Raw genomic sequence first — 18,296 nt, 5'->3', positions numbered from 1 at the left:
TTAAGAACATTAAAATGACTGCTGTGTTCGTTATTACACCCAAGAACAGAACACCACAATCGCTTAGACGCCATTCTGCTCATAGACAGTGCTCCAGCATATCAACAATGACCGCGCCGGTCCGCGCAGACTATGATTGACAGCTCCCTCATGAGCGAGGGCGGGTCTGTGTTGAAACACTCCTGTCAATCAACAATCGTGTGGGGGGGGGGGGGGGCGTGCGAGCTTGTGACGTCACAGGCTCGAACGGCTCGATTTGAGGCAGGGGAAAACATATAAGGAGATTAAAACAAAACCACTGGATGGATTTTTATCATTATATGATGGTTGTGTACAGACACTGCCAACACACATTTCAGTACAATCAACTTGTAAAAGTGCATGTACCATTATATGACCCCTTTAAACACTAATCCTGCACCATTTGTGCAACAGACATGAATGATATCTCCAATCATGTGGCTTTTTGAGGTGAGATGCGCTATTACTTTTCAAAATGAACACACTTGTGATTTTTGCTTGGTATATGATAAAAAAGGTGAAAAAATCCCACAGACATTGACAGAAAAATTAAGCTACACTGTGAGGTCCTGAATATGACAGAAATTTGGGAGCTAGATTTTTTTAAACTTGGCCAATAGGCAAGCTTGTTTCCACCACAGAATAAAAAATATAAAAAACATGAAGGATAAGTGTGACTTTTTTCTTGCAATTTTGACTTATTTTCAGAATAATATATTTATATCTCACAATTCTGAGGAAAAAAAAGAGTCAAAATTGAGTTAAAAAGTCGCTATTACCTTTTTACATTTTTTTAGTAAGTGCTGGAAACTTTTGTTTGATAATTTAATTCCATAATGATAATTTAACGCCATACTATTGTCATGGTTTAGAAGTATATAAGTGTTTTTAAAGTAAAAAACGTGAGACGCAGGTCAGTGTAATGAAAAAAGACTTTTTTGTTTTTTTTTAAGTCAAACCTATTTTAACTTGAGTGCTGTTTTTAGAACGGCGTGTCATGCGCGAGACACTGCAAAAGACACGAGACACACATGCAATTGACAAACACGTCCGTCTAGCCCGTATTTCCATAGAAAACCAATAGAAAGGAAGTGCATTGGAGTGGAAAAACATGTTCTGTGTGAACAGACCCAAGACTCTTATTTTGAAGTTTTTTTGTTCCGTCTTTCGTGTGTTCACAGTTCCTGTGTTTATGCTGCGTTACGGCATGTCGTAATAGAGGGGTGCAGGAATGACATCACTTTGTAGGCCAAAACGCGGAAACGAGCTAGCATGTTAGCACCTCCGGTTCCATCGTCCAGAAGTCAATGGTTTTTTTTTAATGTGGTTTTGTTTAAATGGCTGTGGTGAACACAAGCTCAAGAAACTTTCACGTTTAATTCTACGACATAAAATACATCAATATTACCCCACTCATGATTTTTTAGAGCCGATACGTGTCTTGACAAAAGGCGGTTGCTAAATGGGACTACAGAGGCTGTCTGTAATTAAACTTTTGTTGATCACGGAGCTTGTTTTTAGCGGTAATCCATTGTAATTCTTACAAACGTTATTAACGTGGCTAGATATTTTTGGTTGATTATTTATTTATACACTTATTTTTCATAAGTGTGCAGTGTCATAACTAGATCTCTGACGTTTTTGACAAACCAAACCGTTTGAAAATCGGTAGAAAATTGAGCAAGTTATGGCTATTTAAAAAGTACATGCACCATTAACACAATGTTACGAGTGAGCGAGCTGCCTGTGACAAGATGGCCGCCAGGTGCTGACGTCGACCTCCATTGGCCAGCAGCGCGGACGAGACATCTAGCCTTTATTATGGATATCTATGTTTGAATCCCTCTCACGCTACAAAGATGTCATACATTGGTCTGCACAGCACCGTTTCAAGTAGAACACACTTTAAATCTGCAGTGGTCAGGTGGTACAAGCCGTAGCTCTCAGAAAATAACAAGTTTACACGTTGTAATTACTAAGTACTATGTTCTACAAGCATATGAAGTCTTTTTACAGTTCAGAATCATTATGGTAATTACGACATGGCATGAACGCACCTGATATTGTGTTCCAGTGAGTAGTAAACAATGTTACTACTTCTGAAAGAATCTATACATCAGACAGTACTCTGCAGTCCAGAAGAACCAGACCTTCCCCCATCCGTATATGCTGATCCAATGCCAATCCCAGCTCACTCCACTTAATCAACTAACAGACTCAATAAAATATATAAAGACAGCCTTGAAAAGCGCCCTGCGTAATAGACAGAGAATGTGATTTGCTTGCAGCTTATTGTGTGAGCTGTATGTAGCAGACATAAAAATGTGCGCATACACAGTACAGTGTGTTAATGAGAGAGAATCTTTATAGATATTAAGGAGTGGAATCTTAAGGAATTTATAGGCTCCTTAACAATTCCATTAACAATTATTTGATCAATTTTGAGGAAGCACCTTGCATGATACAACATTTGTCCTTAAAGGTTTAACAACAAAAACAAAAAATATACAATTTTTGGTAATATATTTTAAAATACACACTGTCATATGAACAAAGAGTCATTGACTTCACTGATTTAAGTTAAATTAATTGAAATGGATTGAAAGCAATACCTCATGTGAGTCTTTTTGACCAATTATTAAGAATAACAGCTTATAGAAGAACCAGCTCATGACCAGATCAGTCGTTCAAAATGTTTGTATTATTGAGATACTATCAATCAAGATAGTCTTTTATTAATATTTTGAATTGGTTTATATTTTCATATTTTCCATTATTTTAATTTTAGTAAAAGTTTTAGTAATTTAGTAGTAAATTCTAATTTTTATTTTTAACTTTATTTATTTTTATTTCAGTTTTAGTTATTTTACTACATCTAGTTAAACTAAAATAAAAATATTTTATGGTTTTAGATTTAGTTTTAGTTATAAAACTAGTCATGCTCTATTTCGGTGGCAGAATGAAAACCTGTCAAGTGAAACGAACATCTAAAAGTAATTTGTTTTCTGTATTTATTTATTTTCTAAACTGAACTGGTTCTGAAAAACATGATTCCATCACCCTAAAACGACCAATATTATCTTGATGATACCTTCCAAATCAAATAATGTATAGATTGACAAGTTGATCTAATAGCTTTAAATGCTTCATTTTTAGTTATAAGTTGATGGATTTTGTTCATTACATAATGAATGATTTATCATTCTAAAATGTGGAAACGGCCCTATACTGCAAAACACCTGTAACTATGTCAACACTGAACTTGAGAAAAAATAAATACATAGATGGATAATAATATAGCTGGACTTTTTTTTCAGAAGCAGTTCCATTATATATATATACATACATACACAATTCCCATACTTTATATACAGACATACATATATATATATATATATATATTATGTCTGTAGCATCCGCCACTGAAGGTTGAAAGTGCCATGACCCTCACAGGAAATGAATTGAACACGTCAGAGAAAGTGTAGCCACACATTCACCCACAAACACAGTTGATTCAGAGCAGTGCGCCCTGTGTTCCCAGCATACCCGTATCCCAGCTGCACCAGCCCTAAACAAATCAATTTACAGCGGCCAAACTCAATCCAATCAATCTGAATTACAATTTCTGACCAACACTACCATTTGCTTTTGATTTGACATGCATATCCTCTCTGACTTCAGTCAATCTGAATGAATTTTACTGGATTTAATGTCGCAGAACGAAACAACAAAGCCACACACAGACTTGAATTGACTAGAGCATTTGCTTTTGAGGTTTGTGAAGACTTTTCTATTCCCTCAACACTCCCCGGTTTCGAGTTTTATTTAAAATTCTGTCATGGTACACTGATGCTGTGTGCGTGAATCAGTATGGCCTAATTACAACTCCAGTGATTACTGCGAAGTTTAATTAGCGGAAAACAAGACATGGCACAATGAATTCCTCCCCAGATCCCCACCAGGATCACACAGAATATCAGGAGTTCTGTTTTTCTCTCTCCCAAAAAACACAAGTCTCTAGTGTGTGTCTGTGTGCAAGTGTGTGTTTCTCTCCATGCTTTGGGTCAGTTATTTTGAGTGGGTCTCCTGAGGCCAGCGGCAAAGCTTATCCTTTACTGAACTTCCTGTTTAATTCTGATGTTAACCCATATGGACTGGAGTTTCACGGTAGTGGGGTTCTGGATTCTTCTGTTACACGAACTGACAATGTCTAGCACACTATGTTTCCTGCATTATCCAAACCACTAGGATGGCGGTTAAGGAAACAAGGACTACAGCCAAGTTTAGCACCCTTTAACACTCACACACACAGAAGGGAAAACAGCTCACTGATGCCACCTTATGGATAATTTGGGCCATTGCAAAAGCGGGTTATAGGTTATCATGTTGTGAGGACAGGAGAGAATATGTTACCTCTATCGCCACCACAACGAGGATCAGCTGAGTCTCTGATTCAGGGAAGTACGCATTCACTTGTGGAGACAAACCAATCAAGGCACAGTTGGTCACCACGGCGATAACACTCATCGTCTCGAATGCCAACTGGAAGAATAAAAAGCCCAAATGTTAGTTTTTGTGAGTGTGTGTGTGTGCGTAACAGTGCTATTGTTGTTAACTAAAACTTAAAACTTTTTGAAAATCATTTACATAATTTAAATATAGCTGAAATCAAATAAAATATAAACATTAGATGACAACTTACAGAAATGAAACAAATAAGATGCAGTACTAAAATTACTAAAATGTAAATAGAAAGATTTTTATTAGAAATAGAAACAAACTAATAAAAATCTTTAAGGCACATAACAAATTTGCTAAAAAATCTAAACTAAAATTTAAGTGAAAAACGAAAATATAAAAAATATCAAAATAAAAGCTAATTCAAAATATTAATAAATACCATCATAATACTAATATATTTATCAATAATAGATCAATATACATTTTACTATCAATGTTAATAAATACTATCATAGTTTATAATTAATACTAAAACAACACTGGTGTGTAAAATACAGCATTGTTTAAATATAGTGACAGACTGAACTGCATATTTCTTATGATCTTAAAGACATTTCAATCTAATAGCTTTAAATTCTTACAATTGTTTTTCATATGCATACAAGTAGGACATTAGATATATAAATATGAGTTACATATTATAATAATTCACAATTCTTACTATTTTTACTGCATTTTTTTTTATCAAATTAATGCAGCCTTGGGCATAAGAGATTTATTTTAAAAACATCTGACCGGTACTCTATATAAAGTCATATGGACTACTTTTGTGGTGTCCTTTTTAACCTCAACATTAGTTAACTACTTTAGTTAACATGAACTAAGAATGAACAATAATTCCACAGCATGTATTAATCATAGTTAATGATAAATGCAACATTTACTATTACATGCTGTAACAAATGTGTGTAGTGTACCTTTAAAGAATGAGTAGGTGTGAGTAGAATGTATATTTATAATAGCACTTTTTTTCTGTATTTGTTTTTAACACATTCATCCAGATGACAAATTCCATTATTATTATGACTCGTATGGGATATTATTGACTATTATAATATACTGTACTATTGAAGTTTATCAGATTGTGCTCTGCTTTCTATAGCACTGTACATTTTCTCTGTCTCTTAACCCTTCATTAAAATACAGAAATGCTCATGTCTTCTGTGATGTGAGACTTTCTCACCTGCCACACCCCGATGTTCGCAGCTGGTTCTGAGAAGGGACGCTTGAAAACATGGCACATCTTGAAGGCGTCAGAATAAACCTCGGTGATGTTGTTCAGCACCACCAGCACAGCAGCCAGCGGGTACACACAGGAGAACAGACTCACATAGCCGAACAACAGGAACTGCTCAAGGTAGTCGTCAAATGTGCCCTGATGATCAAAGACACGGTATTTCACACAGATTCAATTCTAAAGGTCAAATAGGGTCACGTCAAACTAAATCATGACTGTTTTTGATGCAAGAAACAGTGGTGGACAGCAACAAAGTATTTTTACTTTGTTACTGACTGTACTTAAAGGAATAGTTCACTTACAAATGAAAATTCTGTCATCATTTACTCACCCTCAAGTTGTTTCTGCTGAACACAAAAGAAGATATTTTGAAGAATGTCAGTAACCAAACAGTTGATGGACCCTATTGACTTCTATAGTATTGTTTTTCCTACTGTGGAAGTCAATGGGGTCCAAACTGTCTGGTTACCGACATTCTTCAAAATATCTTCATACAGGTTTGAAACAACTTGAGGGTGAGTAAATGATGACAGAATTTTTATTTTTTTAAGAGAACTATTCCCTTAAGTATACATTTTAGTAGTACATTTTTCAAGTGTCAGTACTTTATCAGAGTATTTTTATAATGGAAAACTTTTACTTGACTAAATTCCAAAGCATTATCATACTTTTCACTCCACTACATTTCATAAAATCATGTCGTTTCTCGTTATTTTGAACCGAAGAAATCGTCACTCGCTCAGAGACGCAATAGCAGTGTCCGATTCGTCTGAACGAACTGATTCTTTACAATGAACCTGTTAAACCGGTCCGCTAATCTCACTGAACGATTCATTTGTGAATTGGACCAATCCGATTGCATCTGTTCTCGAGTCAACAACTCACTGATTTATTCAAAGATGATCTAGACAAGCACATGGAAACTATCCAAAGCTCTGTTAATCCCAAAGCAATGAAAACTGTATCTCTACATTCATCCTTTTTGTCCTCTAAAGGTATAAATGTACAGTACGGCATTGTTCTTGTTGTTTTGTTACCCTGGCAAATTATTTGTGTCTGTGTATCTTTTTGTCTTTTTTGTTTTGTTGTTTCCATGTTTATCTGTATTGCTTTAATGCTTTGTAATGTTTAATATATATATTTTTTTAATTAAAAAAACTCACTGATTCAAATGAAGCGTTCAGAGCGAGACTCCAGTTAACTGCTCATTGAATTTGAAAGTCTGCCTTAAAAAGAGCCAAGAACGGGAAATCCTCTGAGCTTTAGTACACGTGCAACTGATGTCACAAATGCAGAATTTTAGGATTTATTATTGTAAATAAAAATCAAATTTAGGTCACGACTGTAAGTCTGTAAAAACTAGGTATAAACTAAACATAACATTAAAACAATGCAAATGAATGCCCATGCATCTTCCCCGCTGCCGTAGCAGTTTCAAATGATGTAAAACTAGTATGTTTGCATAGCATTCTTTTAAAAAAAGTTGACACATTTTGCCCTATGAGACGTTTGTTTTTGTATTGTATGTGCATATTTTTTTTTAAACACACATTGTGTTTTTCTTAATGTCTATGTAATATATGGTATATTTTGTTACTATCAGTTGTTTGCACACTTGAATTTGCAGTAATTATCAGTGTATGACACATTTTGGTAATAAAAGTATTCTTACTGGCAGATCAACTCATATTAAGTGTCTGCATAATCTTCTAGAGCTGGCTCCTTGACAATTCATAATACTTCATAATGATATCAGACTGAGCTATGTGTGTGTGTGTGTGTGTGTGTGTTCATGTTTATATTACATTGTAGGGACCAAATGTCCCCACAAGTATAGTAAAACCTAAAATCCCCTACATTGTGGGGACCAGCCAGCGGTCCCAATGAGGAAAACAGCGTATAAATCATACTAAGTAATGTTTTTTGAAAATGTAAAAATGCAGAAAGTTGTGTGTGATGGGTAGGTTTAGGGATAGGGGCAGTGTAAGGGGACAGAATATACAGTTTGTACAGTATAAAAACCATTACGCCTATGGAGAGTCCCCACAAAGATGTGTGCGCCTGTTTATCAAGTCAAGTCAAGTCAAGTCAAGTCATCTTCATTTATATAGCGCTTTTAACAATGGAGATTGTTTCAAAGCAGCTTTACAGAGATAAACATACAATTTACGGTAACAGAGATAGTTTTGGCTTTATAGCGATTTGGAATAATGTTATTTCGGCTAAAGTTGGTTTTGATTGATTCACTTCCAGCAAAATTATCATTTGTTATTACATTAGGGGCCACCAAGACGACGGCGTTCTCTCTAAACAGACTTTAAACGCGAACCTGTGACCTGATGGCGTTCACATGCGCATTAAAAATTGATTCTATAGTTATATTCGTTTGAATATGTGTGCGCAGGTTTGTAATTTCCCTACAAACCATGCCTAAACAAACTACTTGTCTTGCCTATAAATTTGATACAGAATTTTATTTTATCACTTTGGGGTACGCGAACCGGATTTTGAACAACGCTTTATCTGTAGAGTGGGAAAGGGATCCTCTATAGGGAGAGGATGTGTGTGTGTGTGTGTGTGTGTGTGTGTGTGTGTGTACAGTATACACAGTATAGTGCTTGCTCACAAATTCCAGTCCATAATTCTACTTGTTTGCCCCCAAATGAGGACCTACCAGATAGGTGTTCATTTCCGCTTCCAGCTGAACTTGTTCCAGCAGGGGGAGCTCTTTATCCCCCATCAGCCTCCTCATCCTCTTGTGTACCTTCTTGTTCCTCCTCCTCTGCAGCCAGTATGGCAGGAAGGCCTCCATCACTTGATTCAGGATTTGAGAGGTGATGAGCAGAGTGGCCAAACTCTGAAGATCCACACACAAGCAAGAGGCAAAGTTACTTGCATTTAAAACTATAATGCAACTTGTAAATCATAGGTTGTTATCAAGTCATTCGACTTCAGTTGATGTATTGTCTGTCGATGCAGCTGAGCTCTGAAATACTCACCTGTCTAAGAAGCACCATATCTTGCATGACAAAGGCAATATAGAAGAGAGAGGCAAAGCAGTTTACGAAGTTAAACTGGAAACAAACAACAAACAAATCCAATAATTAAGACTAAATTTGCACTTTAGAAATCGGCTTAATTTGAATTGCAAGGGTTCCCACACCTTTTACCCAAAGCATATGCACTACTTTTACTTTCATTGCAATAAAAGATTTTTAAATGTAATTATATAGAGATGACTTTTCAATATTTTCAGGCCTGAAAATCCTGATTTTAAAATTAGTGGAAATATTGCAAGCATAAATCCATTTACAAGAGGTAAAATATCAATCAATGAATTAGTAAAACATGCAGTAATAAGATTACATGAAGTATAAAAACACCCAAAAAACTTGAAAGCATACCACCAAAACCTTGAGCACGAGGTGATTTTGAAATGATGACTCCAATCTGTGGTTTTCTGAACAACAAAATACATGAAAGGGGATTTACCTCCATGTTGAAAAGAAACAATTCAATTTCAAGAGTAAAATAAATAAATATTAGAGTGAGGCATTAATAGCATGTACATGAAAGTATGGATAAGTCGCACAGAAATATCATTTAGACAAGGGGCAAACTTCCTCAGCAAACTTTCAAGGAGGCAGCGGGATGACTTGAAAGTATTTAAATTACTAAATAATTAATTAAAATGAATGTATTAATATATTAAAATAATAGGCAATCTATATAATTTCTTACATATTACAATAAAAAAACACAACATGGGAAATCCCAAAATGAATCATGGTTATTTAATGTAAAATATTAAATAACTTAACCATGTTATTAATTAATTCAATATATAAATAGAAAAAAAAGTTTTGCACACAGTTTTGTCATAATTACAGCAGAAATTCTGGAAATATCTTAATGTATATGGAGGGGAGGAGGCTTCAAATTAAAAATGTTGACTTCATTTCTTATAATTGCTACTTTAAATCTTATAATGTGATTTTATATTTTATAATAGCAACTTTATATCTCACAATGTGATTTTATTTCAGATTTTAAATGTTGTCACATATTGTTTTACTTTGAGGCAGAAACGGGCTTACTTAAGATAGTTTAAACTTAACCAAGATAGATTACAAAACAGCGTTCAACTATTATTGAGCCAAGATACAACACTGAAAAGAAGATAACACTGTATTTCAATGGTCCACTTTAGGCATTTTACTAACTATAAGCAACTACATGTCAACTAGCAGTCATTAGAGTATTAATAGACTGTCTGCTTAATATCTGCAGTGCTTACACTTTATTTTGATGCTTGCCAACAGAAATTCTACTGACTATAAGTAATTTGGCAACTACATGTCAACTTATTCTGCTAACCTGAATGCTAAAGGCCCAGATATACTCACTGCGAAGTTCTTTTTTGTTTGAAATACCTTTGCAGCGGTATAGTGTTAGTGAACATCCTGACACCGCCAACGCTGCAGAGAGCGGCGTTTAGATGAATATGCAAATATGTGCTGTGCAGTTTCCTTTCAATAACAAAACAAACACACAACAAAAAAGACAGCGGTGAGAAAACAGCAGTTAAAGGTGCAGTGTGTGATTTTTAGCGGCATCTAGTGGCGAGGTTACGAATTGCAACCAACAGAAGTTACGGTGGCCGACAGGAAAGGATGTTTTCGTTTGGAGACGGCAGAGAGTAGCCAGTTAAACAATGAAATTTCTTTACAAAGATAAATTAAGAAATGATGTTTACTTAATTATTCAGTAAAACAATATGTTATTGCGAATATTATTGTTACTTGTACATCATTGTGTCAGTGTTTTATTCGCTGACTTTAGCTAGCTTCTTTGCACGAAGAACAACATAGAGACGAAACCCGCTCTGTAGTAGTTTGTCCGTTTAGGGCTACTGTAGAAACATGTCGGCGCAAAATGGCTATTTCGATGTGAGGGGACCAAGGGGGTAATCCATCAGCCGGAAGTTGAAGCTGCCTCCGGGGGCCGCCATTGTAGCTGGCTATCACCTGCTGTTAGCATCCCATTGACTCCCATTCATTTTGGCGTCACTTTGACAGCGAATAACTTTACATCTGAGGCGTCCAAAGACTCCATTTGTCCATTATTTATTTCTAAAGAAACACGACAATGTATAAAAGGCTCCATTACTTTGTATCTTACGGTATGGCCCCGTAGAAGCCATTCTTGTAAAAATAGGCTAAAGATTGCGTCATAACGACGGGACGCTCTGTCGCACAGTAGAGAAATTACCGTGTAGACAGAAGTAGAAGCTCGTAGGCAATCGTTTACTGTCTATGAGGCAATCGGGTGGACATGGAGGCATAAAGTCAAGGGATAAGCCCATAGATAGAGAGTTCATAAAAGCAACGGGACAAAATATTTCAACAACAGATTTGTTTCAGATTTCAATTCAGATTTGTCCCGGCACAGCTACTAGAAGGTCAGAACGGTTGCTCACGTGACAACTACGTCGTCAAGCTCAGTTTGAGCCTGCGCAGAACGCTTGGCTATCAGGAAGTGAGTGCCCATGTTGGGCTTCAACTCTCTCCGTTGAAATCAACGGGGTCGCTGTGTCCATTTCTTTTACTGTCTATGGAGGGGACCCCCGGTGTATGTAGATAGAAATGGCTCGTTCTAAGGTAATAAAAACAGCGGTTCATTATGTAAGGTCTTTATACACCACTAAAAACATAGTTATGGAAAAGATACTGCATTTCTGTCAACAGATCCTCCTAAATATTACACAATGCATCTTTAAGAAAACATCTGATAATAGCGATTTGGATGTTTGCACGAGCTCTGCAATTCAGCACTCCAAGTAAAGTCACGCCACGTTTATTTATATACCACTTTATACAATAGATTTTTAAACCAAGCAGCTTTACTGTATTAAACATGAAAAACCAGTTTACCAGCCAGAGCAAATTTTTCCGGAAAGTGCGCCTTGGCAAGCTGTTTTGAACTCCCGAAATGAACACAAAACGAACTTTGTTTTGGCCTGATTTTGTCTGAAATTACGTCACACCAGTTCGTTCTTTGATTTCGCTTCAAGTGTATCGAGACCTTAACACCTAACCCTAACCTAACAGTCTAATACTAGTTGACATGTAGTTGCAAAGTTACTTATAGTTAGTAAAATGTCTAAAGTGGACCATTGAGATAAAGTGTAACAGAAGATGATAAAAAAAGAAAAAAGAAAGAATTGCAGGCTCACCCCAGTTTGTGAGAAACTCAGCAGCATAGCGATACAATAAGTTCATGATCTCAATGACCACAGCGTAGATGATACTGGGAACAAACATCAGAATGCCGGACGCAAAGTTCGGATTTTCAGTGTATATACTTATGGCCCAGTTCTCCATGTCAAAGTAAACCATCATCACGTAGAAGGACAGATAAAGGCACAGCAGAACGAAAGGAACCGACACCAAATATATCCTCAAATGCCGCCTGTCAAAGGAAAACAAACACTGTCAAAACAAATTGAGCATCTAGAACACTTTCCATATTTATCATGCTTGTATTTGTTTGATCTTGATTTAGAATATGCAGTTCTATGTATTATTATTATTATTACATTTTAAAGGCCTGAGACATGCAAACCAGGTTTTGGTGCTAACCAAAGTATAAAAGATGTGCTTAATATGCCTTTTTGTCTGCCAAAACATGACAATATTTAAAAAGAATTGTACTTGGAGCTAGGGTAGACTGGTTCCTCTCGCCCCGTGACTGGATTAAACCCCAGAGCTCCATGAAATCCAGGCCTCGGTTCTTCAAATGCTTTCTTGCGGCTCAGCGTTCCCCACCCGTACGCTAACGTAGCGCTGCATCTCTTCCACACTTCCAGGAAAACCGTAGACCAAACCAGGTTGAAGACAGCAAACAGCACGTACTTGTCATAGTCCTCCCAGTCAAAGAGGTAGTAAGGGATACCAATGAGGGCCATGGGTACCAAGGCAAATGTGAAATACTCCAGAAATCCAAAGTAGAGCGCCAGACCCTCACCAAAGTAACATCTGATGTCATCTACATTATGGAGGACACAAAGAGAACATCAATGAATATAGCACAGTGCATTGAGGTTTCAATGCAATTGTTTGATGATCTAAAACACCAGTTTTTAAGACGGAGCACAATTCTGCTTCACTTTACATTTGAATTACACAAGCAACAGTATTCGATGGATTTCCACAATAATTCAAGAGAAGCAAAAGTATATAGAACAGCTATAAATCACACACACCCACCGAATATGACATTCAGCTGTACTTATATAACCGAAATTCTTGTGAAATTCGTTTCACAGTAAGTTGTATCAACAAACTGATATAAAGGCTGGAGTTGGGTTTAAAGTGCATGCTGCCAGCGCACAGACAGAGTGACTCACCCAGTGGCTGGAAGGATAGTTTGATCTTTTGGTACCATGAGAACGAGAGTCTCTTAAGGTCTTCTTTGTTATGGAGAGGGAAATACTGGACTAGGACACCTTTGGATTGCAATCTCCGCACTGAAAAAGAGTTTACCATCAAAATGTAACTTATTATTCAAATAATGAAAAAAGCATTATGCACAATTACAATTACATGTCATTTAAAAAATACTAAAGGATTAATTAACAGCAAATATGATGGTTTGAATTGTGAGGTTGTAAATTATAGGTGGGACTATAGTTTTTTTTTTTTAAAGGTATACAAAGTAACTTTTTCTACTTCAAGAAAGTTTTACACATATATATATATATATTTGACAAATGTTTAAAATAATGTACTCCCAATGAGATGTCAGTGGCTTAAAAATGACAATGAGGGTCTTCCAAAACCATGGGAGCTGCCATGTTGAGATCACATGATCTGTCAAATACTGCTCACTCATTTCAACACTATCAGGTACTTTCAGTTGCATAATAAAATAATCATAGGTGATAAATACATTGGGTTGCTCCACAATATCAGTGGTAAGCCAAAATGTTTTATTTTCTGTCATAATGTATCCACACCCATGGGTGGCAGTATAACGTCAAATCATCTGTCAAATCAGAATGCAAAACAAAAAAAATTAAATTACTTATTAAAAATACCGATATTTATATTTCCCAAATTGAATAATATATCTGAATTTCAACTTTGAATCAAGTAAATAAACAGGTAATTCAACACATTTGCATCAATAATGTCAAATGTTATTGGTTAAAAGCATTTTCACCACCCTCCCCTTAAAAAAAAAAAAAAAAGGTTGAGCAACTTATTACATTTTGATTAAAGATTATGAGGATGAACAATTTGTAAGAGGATGAATAACACCTAGAACATTTAAACATTGTTGTAAAGTTGATAGGACATTTTAACATGAAAAGAATTACACAGCAGATGTAATGTTTTAGCATACTTACTGTAGGGCTGCAATATTAATCGAAATAAAACCCAAACTGTGATAAGGCTTAGTGCGAATATCAAATCGCTAAGGTTGCGATTTAATAATACATATATGTGCTGCGTATTTCAGAGTGAAGTGCAGCGCTGTGTTCTTTCATATGAGCAGCTCATGATCGGCCAGTGTTTGCAATGTCAAAGCGGTAAATGTTGCTCCACACGAACTCCATCTCTACCTCTGCTCTGAGTTTGGGTTGCTCTAACGTGCATTTGTGCCAACCATCTTCCCATACTTGCAATAGGAGACCCTTATCAACATTAGAGACGCTTAAATTGCTTCATGTGGTTTTCCATCAAAATCAAAGTGTGATGGTTTAACATCTGAAATTAAATCAACAGCAATAAATATTAGTATTGTATTTTTTTTCTTAAATACTATTTTTTCTTACAGTAAAATATTACAATAGTTATTATTATATTTTATAGCCACATTGATACATAATATATTTGGAAAAAATTGTGCAGCCCTACAAACAAGAACAGCAAACCTGGATTTTTCTTTTATCACATTTTAAAACCGCAGACGCAATTTTTAATCAGAAAAAAAAATCGATTTTTCCCCAAATTGTGCAGCCCAAAGTTGCTTTTTTTAATCTAGTGCAGTAGGTAATACAAAAAAATACACTTACCAACTGATTTTCCAGGGTAGAGCTTAAGCTTAGGGTATCCTGGAACGTGCTCTTCATTCTTAGCCCTAAGCGTATCCAACTCATGTTTGATAATGTATTGACACTCCGCATCACTGAGAAATGCTTGACCATCTCCTATGAGCACAACACAACAGTGTTATAGAGTAAACAGGACCAAATCTACATAAAGCCTATGTGAGGAACTAATGCAGCCGAAATCCCAAAAATGCTTTCTTTAACATACTGTGAAAAAAACTATCATACTCCTCCTTATATTCGGTTATAAATGAAGCTCACCCTCAAAGTCTCTGAAGCTCTCTCTGTTGGCATAAGTGAACCCTCGCATTGTGCCATCTTGAAACTCCTTAAACAACCCAACATCCTCAGCTCCATTTAAAAGCCTCTGTAACGTGGAACCCACCACAAAGACATTTGGATTAGACTTCTGACCATCCTGAACTGGAAGAAGCACTTGATCCACCAACAACTCTGCTCCTATAAAAGAAATCGCAGTTTTAGGAACTGGGTATTTCCCAAGGTCAATGTCCTGATAAATGACACGCATGTATAAAATTAACACTGAAAAGTATTGTTAGAAAGAACACTACATGTGATGACATATCATAATATGAAATATGTATATCAAGATCACTGACATGTAAGAGTGCCCTCTGTAGTCTTAAAAATCCATGTTCTTACATAATGTACTTTCTCTGTATTCATGTTGGTTTCGTTTGGTTTTGAAATATTTTAATCAATTTCCAAGAAATGTTTCAATTTCTAATTTAATTACTTTTAAAGTGTCATGTGGTGTAACCATTTTAAAAAAAAAAGTGTCATGTGGTGTAACCATCAAGTTAAAAAAAGTATAGAATATATTTTCCTTACACCTTGAATACATATGAGTGTACACACTTTTAGATTAAATATATTTTTCAAGAAAAAAGTATTTCTACAAATATCAATTCTTAATAATATCATTATTAATTAATAGATATCACTACATGTTGTCATAAAAATAAAACATTTCTGATATTTTGAGAATTATTGACCTTGATACACATTTGCATTTATTCATTTATCCATACATATCCAAATAAGGAAGATCACAAGCAATTTCTCATCTGGCCAATAATTTTCATTGCACACACTGACAGGTTTAGTAAAATTCTTATTTAGTAAACGAGATAGAACAGAGGTGAAATACAGAAAGGAAAAGAAAGACGATGAAAAGTTTGTCGAAATTGGGTCGCGGTTGGCAGCTCATTCCAGAGAACAGAATCATTTCCTGTTTTATGCTTTTTTGGGCTGCACCACATGATTTTAATGTTGCAGGCAAAAGGTTGTGAAATATTATAGCCTAGGTAGTGGCCATTTTGATTATTATTAATATGCAAAACTACTCTTTTAAGGAATTAGTTATCAGAACAGTTGCATCACCCCGAGATATTTAACTGTATGCCCAAAATGGATTTTAATACAGAAATTGAATTATAAACTTGCTCATCAAAGAAGAGGTAGCCTATATTCAAGAAATTTTGTGTATAAATTAAATGTGTAATGATTTTCTTTTTTTATAAACGAGCATAATGTCACTGAACCATCATCAGTTCTACATTTCCATATAAAACCACCTCATGTAACTGGTTCTATTTAAACGTTACAGCATGTTACAGTTGAATAAAAATTAAATACAGAACTTGTAATAATATCTATTTAACATTGTAACGTCAGACTATTTTAATGAACAAATAGAGTACTGAGCAGTTCATATGCTACAGAGTTTTTTTTTTTTTTTTATCAGAACCAAGTGTGTATGCAAGCAATATGTATGAAGTAACTTCAAAAGAGAAGCATGTGTGTTTCCTCTACAGGCAGAATCTGATATTCTATATCTGTGACCTCTGTGAAGAGCAGGGTTCACATTTGGTGGGTCACAGTGGTTGAGTAACACTGACAGAGGCCCAAGGGACAAAGAATGGACTTAAATCGCAGACAACTTCAGAAGGCAAGCAGATATTTCAGAAAATGTTCAGTTCCTGTCAACCTCTATCCCTAGATGTAACATGCCAAGGGTCTCACCTCCATTTTGCTGCTTGTCTCTGATCCTGTTTAGTAACCAAGTGATGGCCTCTGCTTTAGTGTCATCAGCCAGCTCCAGGACCACCAGAGGGGTGAACGAAGAGACATCACTGTCAGAAAACGACAAGCCGAGATGCATTTTTCCTGATCCCTGTGTTATACACAGACCAAGAGAGGCAAGGGGCAAAAATATATATATATAAATAAAACATATCACTCTCCTCAAGATTCAGATGCAGAATATACACCACAAGAAACACCACACATTTCACCCAGTGAGGATTGAGCCTTATTTGCATCCACAACTGCTTATGGAAATATTTTCCTGCTACTCAGAAGTATCAAATGCAAATAGGTAATTCGAACAATTAGGTGTCGCAATAAAAGTCATGCCATCATGTTAAAGACATTACATTGTGTATTGCTTGATGGTGAAGACATATCATATAAAATTCACCGTGTGATATGACTCACTATTCCAATATCCTCTATTCCAATATTCATTAAAATCGATTTTTTACTTTTTATTCATCAAAAAATCGTACAAAAATGACCTTGGTTTCCCACAAAAAAAAATATTAAGCAGCATAACTACTTAACTTTAAATGTTTCTTGAGCACCAAATCAGCTAGATAGAATAATTCCTGAAGGATCATGTGACACTGAAGACTGGAGTAATGATGCTGAAAATTCAGCTTTACCATGACAGGAATAAATTACATTTTAAAATACATTAAAATAGAAAACAGATATTTAGAATTGTAATAATATTTCACAATATTACTGTTTTTACTGTATTTTTGATCAAATATATGCAGGCTTGGTCAGCATAGGAGATGCATATCCATTTTGATAGTCAAAAAAAGAAGCAATAACACAACTGATGACAGAATAGAATAGAAGATGCTAGAAGAGCTGGTGTTTGGAACTATTGCACTAATTATGTGTTCATTGCAGTGCACTGTCAGTTCCACACTCTGAAATATTCTGGTCAATCGTGGCATTGAGCAGTCGAATCCTTTTTTTATTTTGCATTATATTTTTGTAACTACACCATATTTCACCTGACCATATAGCAACATACCAGTGATATTTTCATGTCTCTTGTATCACTCTGTGGTCTCTATTTTTTCATACCCAAAGACCAGCCAACAGACCAGGGTTATTAACTTTGCGATAATGATCAGCTGACCAACTGTCCATTATCCATTAGCCTATGTATACAATGTCTGTATTGTGCCTATACTGTGTATAAAGTGTGAAAAACAATCAAATCATCGAAATCATAACTAGTTGTATAAATAAATATATTCATATAAATATGAAGCTGACATTTCACCAGTGTCGATTTATAAA

At 35.5% G+C, this 18,296-nt stretch overlaps 1 protein-coding gene across 2 annotated transcripts in view; it reads right to left on the bottom strand.

Moving 5' to 3' along the window:
• Positions 1-18,296, bottom strand: part of ano10a (anoctamin 10a) — a 44,255-nt gene that overhangs the window by 23,592 nt on the left and 2,367 nt on the right. For both annotated transcript variants that reach the window (XM_056257392.1, XM_056257401.1), the window contains exons 2-12: positions 16,941-17,091; positions 15,156-15,353; positions 14,859-14,993; positions 13,188-13,307; positions 12,493-12,826; positions 12,015-12,250; positions 9,184-9,239; positions 8,779-8,853; positions 8,454-8,636; positions 5,726-5,917; positions 4,435-4,563 (exon numbers count right to left, since the gene is read on the bottom strand). In XM_056257392.1, the coding sequence (XP_056113367.1) occupies positions 4,435-4,563; positions 5,726-5,917; positions 8,454-8,636; positions 8,779-8,853; positions 9,184-9,239; positions 12,015-12,250; positions 12,493-12,826; positions 13,188-13,307; positions 14,859-14,993; positions 15,156-15,353; positions 16,941-17,079 (1,797 nt within the window). In that variant the 5' untranslated portion in view covers positions 17,080-17,091. The remainder of the gene's footprint in view (positions 1-4,434; positions 4,564-5,725; positions 5,918-8,453; positions 8,637-8,778; positions 8,854-9,183; positions 9,240-12,014; positions 12,251-12,492; positions 12,827-13,187; positions 13,308-14,858; positions 14,994-15,155; positions 15,354-16,940; positions 17,092-18,296) is intronic.

Source organism: Rhinichthys klamathensis, unplaced genomic scaffold (genome assembly GCF_029890125.1).
Source record: "Rhinichthys klamathensis goyatoka isolate OS25496 unplaced genomic scaffold, OSU_Roscu_1.1 h1tg000006l_1, whole genome shotgun sequence".
Taxonomy (NCBI): Eukaryota; Metazoa; Chordata; class Actinopteri; order Cypriniformes; family Leuciscidae; genus Rhinichthys; species Rhinichthys klamathensis.
This window is presented reverse-complemented; position numbering and strand designations above follow the sequence as displayed.